Genomic DNA, 12,978 nt, shown 5'->3' with positions numbered 1-12,978 from the left:
AATGGTTGTGATTGTACCGCTGAATTGGCTGTATTAGTAGCAGATGTTCGTAGCTAGCTCAGATCGTTTCTCATTCCCCTATAGCCTTTCTGAGTTTTATGAATGCCACAGGCCATGTCATGGTGGGTTGACGCGGCGTTAGTATTTGAGTGTAGCAGAAGCACTCTGAGCCTGAAACTTTGGATTGCAGTGACAAGCATACCACGCAGAGCTGCATAGAAACTTGTTTTGAGTATGCTAAAGGCGTACCTTCACTCTTAAATTAAGTGCAAATCTACTGAAGTGATTGCTGTTAGCAACCGATCTCTTTTGATTAAATTCTCAAAGTTGATTCTTGTGGGACCTTATTTGAAAGTCCTCATTTCGTATCACTGCTTAACGTATGACGTGAAACAGCTGTGTTATTAATATAGGAGACTAACTTAAGAAAGAAGTTATCTTCGTCCAACGCTGTCACCGTAGCTGTCTCGTGACTTTGGTAATTTCCCGTATTAGTTTCCTCCCACTAATTACTGCCTCAATAAATGTGTCTGATATAAGATGTTCTTGGATGGGTGTTTTATGTCCAGTAAATGTCAATAGAATGAATCCGACACCACTTTCCACTGAATGGTGAGTGACGGCCGTTTGCGTTGCCGTCTCTGCAGCTGACTGATGTGTCTCGATTGTTTTACTACGTGGTTGATCATTAAGCCTTACGAGTTTTATCGAAAGCTTTTTATTACTGTCTACGTTACTTGACTGTGGGACAGTTGCCTCCCTTGTGTGCAGGCTGTTTAATTAGTGTTATTAAATTTCTCTCTCATTGGTTACGTAACTTAATGTCAGTTTCGCTGACCGAGTTTGTTTAAATGATTATTGTTGTTTCTTAATTCTCCGTACCATATAATTTTAAGAAACTTTGAAACAAAGGAATCAGCTGTAGTTTTGAATTCAAAATCTTTTGTCAACTGTTTTAATTTGATATTTCCTTAATTCATCCTCTGGGACATAAAATATTGACTGTTAACAATTAAATAGATTACCTTGTGAATGTTTAGTTTTAATAAATATTTGAAAGTGTCAGTCTGCCTTTTTAACACCGAGTCCACGCTCCACTTATTTATTTGGTACATCAGAAAAGCGTTTCTGACATTTGAATTTATATTGTAACAGCTAACCAAGCCGCCTCTCTCGTGTGTAAGTGTCCACGGCTGGACGATTTATCTGGTATTGCGGTAATAAATTGTACACACAAACCTTCCTTATGAGAGTCGGTCTATCTATTGCTGAAAACTGTATCTAAATCCCTACAGTGGTTCCTGGGAATAGCCTTCAGATTCAGACGGAAAAAGGAAAGAAGAAACGAAGACGTTAACATATACCTATCTTTTTCAGAAACACTTTTCTTGGCACTGTCAGTCATCGTTTCATATCCTGCTTGCTTCTGCTATCGTCTGTTATTTGGATACCGAAAATCTCACTCATCACAAGCAACAACAACTGTCTTTCTCAATGTCTCACCGTTCACAATGTGTCAAATTAAGGTTCAAAGACAGTCCAGCTGTTCACATGACAAATTTTGGTCTACAGTCGCCTCAGGCACAAATGAAACATGAACTAGTACTAGTAAATAGGTGAAATAGAAACACCATATTTGCACGAGGCTCTATCAGAGAGCATCAGGGATTGACTGTCAGCGCTGTGTCGTATATGAGGCAGTAAACACGTAAGCGCAAAGGGCACGTACTAACTGTATTTGAGTTGGTCAAAGAGCAGCGTTTTCTTCCCGTAGCCTGACATAAATCAAGCAACTCACTGCCGCGAATCATGTGGCCTGTGCGAACCAAAATCGACGCTACGTGTAACAGTCCTCCAGGTTTTCTGAGAGACAACTGGCAGTCAACATACAAGATAAAGAATGCTAGAATACGTGACGCAGTCTCAACTTTTGTACCACTGTTGATACTACTGGTTATAGGATTTCTTTAGTGCGTTGTCAGCATTAAATATATGTATTACATAGAGGGCAAACAAAACGTGTACTGTGTGGACTGTAAATTCTCTGATACTTTACCTCCGGAAGAGAAAAGCCCGATTATATAGAAACAACAAAATACCAGTGGTTCTGAAGGCGGAATATACACGGAAATTGGGACTGCTTGAGCTCACGGCGATATACAAGTAATAAGTTCTTGTTACACAGGTGCAAAGTAGCGAGGAATTAACTCGGTGATCAGCCTGGAACAGCGACGAAATAGTATTTAGAGAAAAGAGGAGGTGTATGAACTTCAAGAACTCTGATGTCACATCAGTACCAAGCATTGAAGAGAATGCTGGAAGGCGGTAGTAATATAAAAACGCTGTATAGAGCAAAGAAACTAAAACAGTATTATAGAAAGGGAAGATCAAATGAATGAGGGCGAGACTCAAGAGAATGTTGGAAGGCGGTAGTAATATAAAAACGCTGTACAGAGCAAAGAAACTGAAACAGCATTATAGAAATGGAAGATCAAATGAATAAGGACGAGATAGGTTTCACTAAATGGCGAGAATACTTTGAAAGAGCACTGAAACTGCCTAATTCGGACCAAGGTCCCTGAAGTAGATGAAAACACCTCCCAATTATAAAGGACGCTAAGAAACGAGCCATTTGGCATGCAGGACATATTTACCAGCTCCGCGTTCTAGCACTCACGGACCATTCATTACCGATCAACCACCGAGTCATCCTCCGCTAATGGCGTCGTTCGGATGAGGTACAGAGATGCATAGAGTCAACACGTCGTTATCCCGGCCGTTGTCAGTTTCCCAGACCATGGAACAGCTACTTCTGACTCACGTAGCTCCTCAATTGGCATCAAGAGGCTGAGTGACAGAAAAGATCAGTAACAGTACCTCTGCATAGTAACAAGACGCAATGACCACATCGCTACGGAGACGGACGATGCAGGGTACATGAGACACACGAAATACCATCATACTCCAAGCAGAATGTAAAAAGGCAGTTGCTGACAGGTGTCTTGCCGACCTATCAGTATAATAAGCCACGATGTAAGATGCTAACACGAATATCTACAGGAAAGTAGAACGATCGGGAGCTGCCGAATTGGGAGTACTTCCATTTGGAATCTAGAGAACTGCAAGAAGACGCCAGGCAAAACTGATACTCCCACAGGAACACGCCAACCAATATGGACGCTACTGCCACATATATGGGAAGACAGATTTTGAAAAACGCAGATCTACAGTTTCAGCATTTGTTGGTTTCAAACAAAGCGTTTGAAAATGCTGACTGAAATACAATATTTGGAACTCTGAAATTATCGAGGGTAATATTCAGATTGGTTAATTATTTGGGGGAGGGAACCAAACAGCGAGGTCCCATCTGATTAGGGAAGGATGGGGAAGGCAACCGGCCGTGCCGTTTCAAAGGAACCATCCCAGCATTAGCCTGAAACGACTTATGGAAATCAAGGAAAACCTAAATGAGGATGGCCGGACGCGGGTTTGGACCGTCATCCTCCCGAATCCGAGTCCAGTGTGCTAACCACTGCGCCACCTCGCTCGATAACACTCAGGGAGCGAAAGATTACCTACCACTTATTCAGGAAACAGACTGGAGTTGTAAGAGTCGAAGGAGATGAAAGGCAAGCAGCGTCTGAGATGAGAGAGGTTACAGCCCAACTTCAGTGTTATTCAATTTGTACACGGAACAAGCAGTAAGGGAAAACAAGAAGAAATTTGGAAAAAAAGGAGAACTAATGAAAGTCAAGTTTTGCCGCTGACAAATGGCAAAGGTTTTGAAAGATTACACGAATGGAATACGTAGTCTGCAGAAAAGACAGTTTTAAGATGAACTTCAGCAAAAGTAAAACAATGCCAGAGGAGTCTAATCTAATTAAGCTAGGTAATTCTGGAGGAATTAGATAAGAAAGACACTTGTAAATCGTCAGAATGAAGCCATATTTACAAATGAATGAGTAATATGTATACAAAATGACTTACTCGTTCCACATCATTACGATTAATCGCACAAATCATCTTTAAAGTATGAAACTAACACTGATAGTAGTAGGGTAAAAAAATGACTGATGATAGAAGAAAACACGATATAAAATGTTGACTGGTAACAGAAGAAAAAATTTTCCGAAAAAGAGAAACTTGTCAACAATGCTTGTAAATTTGAGTGTTAGGAAGTTTCCTGCGAAGAATTTGTCTTGAGTTTCGCCATTTGCGGAAGTGAAATGTGGACAATGAACAATCCATACAAGTACAGAATAGAAGCTTTTGAAACGAACAACAACAACAACTACTACTACTACTACTACTAAATGAAAGCCGTTAGCTCGGTAGCGTTGTCCTTGAAAAAAGCTATTTTCCTGCTCCGTTTTGAGATATTTAAATGCATTATTAGAATGCAGTGCCAGTTTGTAATATTCGGAGCATCGAGACGCTACCTGCACTGACGGACCACCACGTTTATTCAGAATAGAGTTTCTTGGAGGGCTTTTCATGGGCGAGGAGCTCGGTCCCATTTCTATTCAGTGATTTAATTGTCAAAGAGTGACGTTTGTTACTGGTTTGAGAGGCTATTTGTCAACCTTACTGAAAAATTATTTTAGTAGTATATCTTAAACTTGGACGGTGTCCCTCTATATTGCCACAAAATGTGTCTGAGGGTTTCTAGTCATGTTCTTCCTACACGCTCGAGCCTTCATTAGAATTTACTACACGTGTGGTGGGCACGTATCTCTTCATCATACGAGAGGAATTCAGGAGGTAAGGCACATATTACTGCAGCAGACCCAGTACCTTTTCTTGAATGCTGCACTACACTTCCAAATGACACAGATACATAACACAACTTTTCAACATAGACTGTCGGGACGTTCTGCCAATCGTTAAATTCCTCAACAGCGCAAGTCCGCTCTTTGGTCACGAAACCATTAGAGAACCGTTGTATGAACGTCCTCATCATTGGGGAATCTCTTTCCCCCTGCTGTTGCCGAAAAGACTGGCTGGATGTCGTCGTCTGTGGTCGACGTCGATGGCTTTATGTCACGGTCAGCGTGTCCACTTTTGTGCGGCCTTGGTCAAATTATTGGCTCCATTTCACTATGGCTGGACGCGACTCTGCATTTCGACTATGTTCCACCAGAAATCCACGGTAAATCTCCGTACAATGTAGACATTTTCCCCACAAGACTCGTACTGTCTCGTGTAGTTTGGTATGAGTTTCCAGGAGCCGCGCGATTTCGCTCGCACAGTGTGATGCACATGTTGCCCTTACTGCAGCAAACATACGTCCGCAGGATACCAGGAACATGTGCTCTCTTCTGGCAATGCCCCATTCTTGTTGCGTCATGGTCTTAGCGTGGACGACGTGTGTAACTTACTTTTGAAGTCCTCACGTACATACATAGAATATTCTGTGACGGAAGAACCGGTGCAACGCTGCTAAATACTGAGCTATTTGTCTAAAAACACTACCGTCGTCTGTGTGCGGAAATCGAGTTTGTTTCTGGTTTGAAGCTCAAGGTCTTGCTAACTTTCAGGTGTTACGGACTGGTCGGATATTCTGATCTGGCCTGTACCGGCGAAGGCAAAATTCCCACTGCTGTTACATCGAGTTCTCGAAGTTCTGAAAACAGTCGTAGATGTGGCTTCAGCAGGCGCGAATCAAAAATTTTATAGACAATTAACTAACGTTCACAGTGGCCTTCGAGAAAGGGATTACAACCTGAGAAAATGTCTGTTAACCTGAAGCGCCATTAGAAACGAACAGGCGTATCGGGCGCGGGCTGGCGAACTTGCTGCCCACGCCGCCTTCGCTCTGCCGCCCTCAACTTGGCACGAGCACTCTGACAGCAACGGGCGACTATCGGAAACCAATAAGGAAGTCCGCCGGAAGATAACATTTAGAAAGTTCGCAGCTTTTCACCTAGTTCTACAGCGTCTGCAAAAGAAATACGAATCTATCTTGCTGCTCCAAATAACAGACGATCCTTTCAATATCAATACTTCGAGCAAGGAAGAAAGCTCTCCTGAAATCTCCGTAGTTACGGCAGAGTTCTTCCCTACAAAGTGACACCAAGTTATCGGGACGTGGCTGGAGCCGTTAACAGGTACTTGTTTCAGTTTTATCAAGCTCCAGCCGCAAAAGCCTTTAACGCCAACATTTGTGATGACACTGGTAAAAAAACAGACGAACAATAAGAAGATTAACGCGGAGAAATGGTTAAAGCACAGCCTACGAGATTGCTACCAGCATCGGCAGCGACGTGTGTGGTGTTATTAAATTTCCTCGTGGACAAAAACTGTGTGCCGAACCAGGCTTCGAATCCGGAACATAGCTACATCTTTGCAATATATTTCTACGATAGCTAGTCCCGCAAAATTTGCAGGACAACTTCTGTGAAGTTTGTAGCGAAGGAGAGAGGTACTGACTGAAATAAGGCTGTGATGGGGGTCGTGGGTCGTGCCTGGATAGCTCAGCCCGTAAGAGCATTGCCCGGAAAGGCAAAGGTCCCAGGTTCGAGTCCCTGTGCGGCACACAGTTTTAATCTGCCAGAAAGGGTGTTTAGAGCTTGACGGTTCATCCCAGTAATTTTAATGTCGATTCAACCATTCATGGTGACGAATGGACAAGTCAAACTGCAAGCAACCGACCGAGATTCTAAGATGACCTCTACTGCAAAACCGGTCATAATCACGGCTGCGAGAAGACGTGACAGGGATAACTCATTTAACGTCTACGAGGAGGAGGTCATTACCCACGGAGCTCAAGATCATATACGACAAGGCTGTAAACGTGAACAGGAAGATTTCGTGCCAAAAGAATTCACCTTTGAGAAACCTCGTAGAACCTAAATTTGCGTGGGTGGAAATTTGAACGCCTTTACTTGTAGCTGTTTACTATAGAAATACACTACAATCTTTTGAGACACTGAGAAAATACCGCAACAGTCTCAATGTAGGCTATCATCGAAGTACCGAGCGCAGCCCTGCAGCCGTCTACCGTTGTAGTTCACACCTTCGGCAGGGCGCGCCTATCTCATACGAGTTCCTGCGTGACGGCTGTGCGTTGCGGATTGCATACTTTTATCGGAAGTTCATAGTGCCGATATACATGGTTGCGGTACTCAAGAGCTGAGAAACTCTGAAGAGGCAACAGATCAGGTCAGCTACATTTATGCGAAATTTTGTCTCAGTCGGTTACTGACTAACACATTGAAGTTATGTCCGTATACGTGTAACATTTTAAGTTCTATTCTTGTTTCATACAGGTCAACTAACGATCACGACTACTGTTTTTGGAGTGGGATTTGGTGTTCGCCCAGTAGTTGCAGATCACCTGGCTGTGTTGCTCCTTCCGCTCCACTGTCCAATTTCCGTTTTGCTTTAGGCCGCAAAACAACTAACGTCACACGCGCGCGTATCAGAACCTCAGAATACTAATACGAAAAACGAGTTAAAAACGACTACACGTTAAGTCCGACCGATAGGAGGAAAGAGCAAAGAACAAGTATTTCCTCTTGGAGAAAAGTCCACAAAATACGCCAGAGAGACAACGGAGGTTCCGGAGTAAATATTAAATGTTCTTCGCCATATTACTACGACGGATAAAAAATAAAACACGAGCGACAGTGCCCGCTTCGTTCGCTAAAACGGCCGATAACTCAGACGGCAAACATACACTAGAATGTAAGTGGTTTAGAAAAAGGCTTACGGTCAGGAAATGGCGAACTGTCAAAGACTGATGACAATGTGGTGGGGAACTACCACTTAACAAATGGCGATGGCCACACGACAGTGCCCAATATGCATTGTCTCCTCGCGGCGAGAGGTGGTCAGCCAAGACGCTTGGAGACGACCTTTGTCCAGTGCAGACGACAGCTGTCGTCTTTCTTCGTGGTTTGTCCTGGAAACACACGTGGTTAAGCATGCTCGTGAGATATGTCCGGTTGTTTTTACCACTCTTTCTTTAACCCCCAGGTCCTGCTGATTTTTCCTCATTTCTACCAAAGAAGGTTTTCTTCTTCTCCTCCTCCTCCTCCTCCTCCTTTATTATGTACGCGAAAAGCTGACTGTCAACATGTTGGTATGCATCCTGTAGCCATGGTCCATACAAGGCGAGACATCTCTGCCAAGCCACGTTCGTGATTTTATCGCAGTATTTTTAGTAATTTTGGTTCGATCGTCTTTTATGTCCGTTACCTTATTGGCTCCGCCCAGTACTTTCCTCATTGTGTCGCTATTCTGGTTTTCAAGTTTGTCTGCGAGACCCTTCCTGTAGAGTACTAGACATTCCGAAGCACACAAGGCTTCAGGGTGGAGTGTGTCCGTTAGTGCTTCAGTTTTGTGTTACGCCAGAGAGACTTTTTGTTGTAGGTGCTCTTTATCACTTGGCATGTCAGATCCAGATCGAGTCGATAACGCTAGTCTTTAGGAGTAACATATTACCACTGCATTACAAGAAGCAGCAAAGCACAATCGTCGCGAACGATCCGCTGCGCCGATCTCCCATTACAAAGACAGCTAAATATTACAACTTCATTCAGTTATAACGTTGAATGCGTTACTACATCTCTCATCTTTTCCACACGAAGCAGCATTTTTCTCTTTACACAGTTCAGCAGAAGCATTCCTGACAAGGGGCACAGCAATGAACAGAAAAGCCTCTCCCTAGTCTGGCGCGCGCACACAATTTTATCGCGATGTTTGTTGTTAACAATCTGTGTGCAGTTGCGCTCCATCCATTATTAGCTTAGCCTCCACTGTCTGAGCATCAATATTACTGGAGAACTCAAAACCAGAGAGAACACCATATAGAAACTATACAGCTCGGCCTGAGGGTCCACCCTACGAAACAGCTATCTCGCCGTGGTTTACACCTGTGTGGGATAGTGTTTTCCCCTTTGTTTAAATAAGGATCACATAAAACTCATTGACGTCCAGTTAAATGAGACAACGAGGATTGTCACGGAACAAACAAATGTACCAAGGACTTAGGAGCTTCTCATACTATATGCGAAGAACTGACGCTCCCGTGAAAGGGTACAAAAAGAGTTTTCACAGATCGCCAACTTCCCGTCAATCAAGCTGGACCATCATTCGGAAGAGAAGGATTCAATTTTTTACGACTGCATATGAGGTAAGCATGGGTGACTGGAATTCGTCAGTAGGAAAAGAGAGAGAAGGAAACATAGTAGGTGAATATGGATTGGGGGGAAGAAATGAAAGAGGAAGCCGCCTTGTAGAATTTTGCACAGAGCATAACTTAATCATAGCTAACACTTGGTTCAAGAATCAGAAAAGAAGGTTGTATACCTGGAAGAATCCTGGAGATACTAAAAGGTATCAGATAGATTATATAATGGTAAGACAGAGATTTAGGAACCAGGTTTTAAATTGTAAGACATTTCCAGGGGCAGATGTGGATTCTGACCACAATCTATTGGTTATGAACTGCAGATTGAAACTGAAGAAACTGCAAAAAGGTGGGAATTTAAGGACATTGGACCTGGATAAACTGAAAGAACCAGAGGTTGTACAGAGTTTCAGGGAGAGCATAAGGGAACAATTGACAGGAATGGGAGAAAGAAATACAGTAGAAGAAGAATGGGTAGCTTTGAGGGATGAAGTAGTGAAGGCAGCAGAGGATCAAGTAGGTAAAAAGACGAGGGCTAGTAGAAATCCTTGGGTAACAGAAGAAATATTGAATTTAATTGATGAAAGGAGAAAATATAAAAATGCAGTAAATGAAGCAGGCAAAAAGCAATACAAACGTCTCAAAAATGAGATCGACAGGAAGTGCAAAATGGCTAAGCAGGGATGGCTAGAGGACAAATGTAAGGATGTAGAGGCTTGTCTCACTAGGGGTAAGATAGATACTGCCTACAGGAAAATTAAAGAGACCTTTGGAGAGAAGAGAACCACTTGTATGAATATCAGGAGCTCAGATGGCAACCCAGTTCTAAGCAAAGAAGGGAAGGCAGAAAGGTGGAAGGAGTATATAGAGGGTTTATACAAGGGCGATGTACTTGAGGACAATATTATGGAAATGGAAGAGGATGTAGATGAAGATGAAATGGGAGATAAGATACTGCGTGAAGAGTTTGACAGAGCACTGAAAGACCTGAGTCGAAACAAGGCCCCGGGAGTAGACAACATTCCATTAGAACTACTGATGGCCTTTGGAGAGCCAGTCATGACAAAACTCTACCATCTGGTGAGCAAGATGTATGAGACAGGCGAAATACCCACAGACTTCAGGAAGAATATAATAATTCCAATCCCAAAGAAAGCAGGTGTTGGCAGATGTGAAAATTACCGAACTATCAGTTTAATAAGTCACAGCTGTAAAATACTAACGCGAATTCTTTACAGACGAATGGAAAAACTGGTAGAAGCGGACCTCGGGGAAGATCAGTTTGGATTCCGTAGAAATGTTGGAACACGTGAGGCAATACTAACCTTACGACTTATCTTAGAAGAAAGATTAAGAAAAGGCAAACCTACGTTTCTAGCATTCGTAGACTTAGAGAAAGCTTTTGACAACGTTAACTGGAATACTCTTTTTCAAATTCTGAAGGTGGCAGGGGTAAAATACAGGGAGCGAAAGGCTATTTACAATTTGTATAGAAACCAGATGGCAGTTATAAGAGTCGAGGTGCATGAAAGGGAAGCAGTGGTTGGGAAAGGAGTGAGACAGGGTTGTAGCCTCTCCCCGATGTTATTCAATCTGTATATTGAGCAAGCAGTAAAGGAAACAAAAGAAAAATTCGGAGTAGGTATTAAAATTCATGGAGAAGAAGTAAAAACTTTGAGGTTCGCCGATGACATTGTAATTCTGTCAGAGACAGCAAAGGACTTGGAAGAGCAGTTGAACGGAATGGACAGTGTCTTGAAAGGAGGATATAGGATGAACATCAACAAAAGCAAAACGAGGATAATGGAATGTAGTCAAATTAAATCGGGTGATGCTGAGGGAATTAGATTAGGAAATGAGACACTTAAAGTAGTAAAGGAGTTTTGCTATTTAGGGAGTAAAATAACTGATGATGGTCGAAGTAGAGAGAATATAAAATGTAGACTGGCAATGGCAAGGAAATCGTTTCTGAAGAAGAGAAATTTGTTAACATCGAGTATAGATTTAAGTGTCAGGAAGTCATTTCTGAAAGTATTCGTATGGAGTGTAGCCATGTATGGAAGTGAAACATGGACGATAAATAGTTTTGACAAGAAGAGAATAGAAGCTTTCGAAATGTGGTGCTACAGAAGAATGCTGAAGATAAGGTGGGTAGATCACGTAACTAATGAGGAGGTATTGAATAGGATTGGGGAGAAGAGAAGTTTGTGGCACAACTTGACTAGAAGAAGGGATCGGTTGGTAGGACATGTTTTGAGGCATCAAGGGATCACAAATTTAGCATTGGAGGGCAGCGTGGAGGGTAAAAATCGTAGAGGGAGACCAAGAGATCAATACACTAAGCAGATTCAAAAGGATGTAGGTTGCAGTAGGTACTGGGAGATGAAGAAGCTTGCACAGGATAGAGTAGCATGGAGAGCTGCATCAAACCAGTCTCAGGACTGAAGACCACAACAACAACATGAGGTAAGCAGAAACACCAACCAGAACAGGTGGCGCAGGTGGTGGAATAGGTTTGCAGAAGCTATTCTATGAGATACACATACACGAGGAACTCTCGCTCCCAAGACAGGAATAGGTATGTAAAAGTAACGTCTATATTTTGTACAGCATGTATTCCTTACTGTCGACACACGGACCAGTTACAAAGTGTTCGGTATTGAACGACGTTACTGACGTAACCATTGTGGTGTCGTCCGAAGAGCGAGGTGCCAAAGCAAGGTTGGGACCTCGCGACAAAACCAGTAGCAAACATAGTCGTTGCGAGAGGCAACGACAGGTCGGTGGCGTAGACACGCTTAGTGGAGTTTCCATATGCCACCATTTCCGCACGCTCACTTACGTCTGAGCACTGCCTGCCTCTCGGCCCCAGTCTGCAATTATCGCCGAAGACGATAGCTTCGTCTCTCTGCCGAACCAGCAGTACGATAATTGTGTTTAGACAGAACTCTGCACAGACGTTTATCGTTAACTGCACTTTATGAAAAGAGACAAGTATGTTGTTCTGTATAAAAAAAAATGGTTCTGAGCACTATGGCACTCAACTGCTGTGGTCGTAAGTCCCCTACAACTTAGAACTACTTAAACCTAACTAACCTAAGGACATCACACACATCCATGCCCGAGGCAGGATTCGAACCTGCGACCGTAGCGGTCGTGCGGTTCCAGACTGAAGCGCCTTTAACCGCGCGGCCACTCCGGCCGGCTGTTCTGTATCAAGTGATGTGCAAATGTTCAGTGACGGTTATCAGTATTTACGACATTTCTGTGGATATGGATTGTAACAAAGTATTTCATCTTGTTCAAGTTTTAATATAGTGTTATAATGTTTTGTATATCTCTACTCCTCCAGGAGTAAAGCTAAGAACCGACCACTGTACTGACAAGTGTTATTTCGTCCGGTGCAATAGCCGTGACACAAATACCTCTTTGCTAACCTGTCAAGTTGTGAGTATAACCGGCTCGCGAATATACCAACTGAGTTTTCCTGATCTGATGATTTTTTTCTTTTATATGATTGACAGTTACTATTCCTTTAATGGCATTAATACCAAGAGCTTGAGTACCAATAGCTGAAGTCGTGACATCACATTAATTCCGTATAAATAGCCACACCACTCCCTCACGTAGGGCTACGACACTACATGCACCACGGCATTTCCGCCATTCGTCGGCCGACCGCTGCAGTAGCAAGGCACTGCCACGTATCTACGGTCGCCGGACGGCACTTGCAGTATCCCTGGTACAAACCCATGTTTCACGCTGTGAGCTACCGTAAATCTTACGATCTGCCGTATGGTGTTAACCGTCGCTTGTCAAAAGAAGAAACTGGAAGATTACAAATG

The 12,978-nt window shown here is 43.0% G+C and overlaps 1 protein-coding gene across 1 annotated transcript in view; it reads right to left on the bottom strand.

Annotated features, from left to right (window-relative positions):
* The window catches only part of LOC124788635, a 291,652-nt gene extending 283,654 nt beyond the window's left edge, over positions 1–7,998 (bottom strand). The window contains exon 1 of the mRNA XM_047255906.1: positions 7,957–7,998. Within this exon, the coding sequence (XP_047111862.1) occupies positions 7,957–7,998 (42 nt within the window). The remainder of the gene's footprint in view (positions 1–7,956) is intronic.
* Between the last annotated feature and the right edge of the window lie 4,980 nt (positions 7,999–12,978).

The sequence above is a fragment of the Schistocerca piceifrons genome, chromosome 3, assembly GCF_021461385.2.
Source record: "Schistocerca piceifrons isolate TAMUIC-IGC-003096 chromosome 3, iqSchPice1.1, whole genome shotgun sequence".
NCBI lineage: Eukaryota > Metazoa > Arthropoda > Insecta > Orthoptera > Acrididae > Schistocerca > Schistocerca piceifrons.
This window is presented reverse-complemented; position numbering and strand designations above follow the sequence as displayed.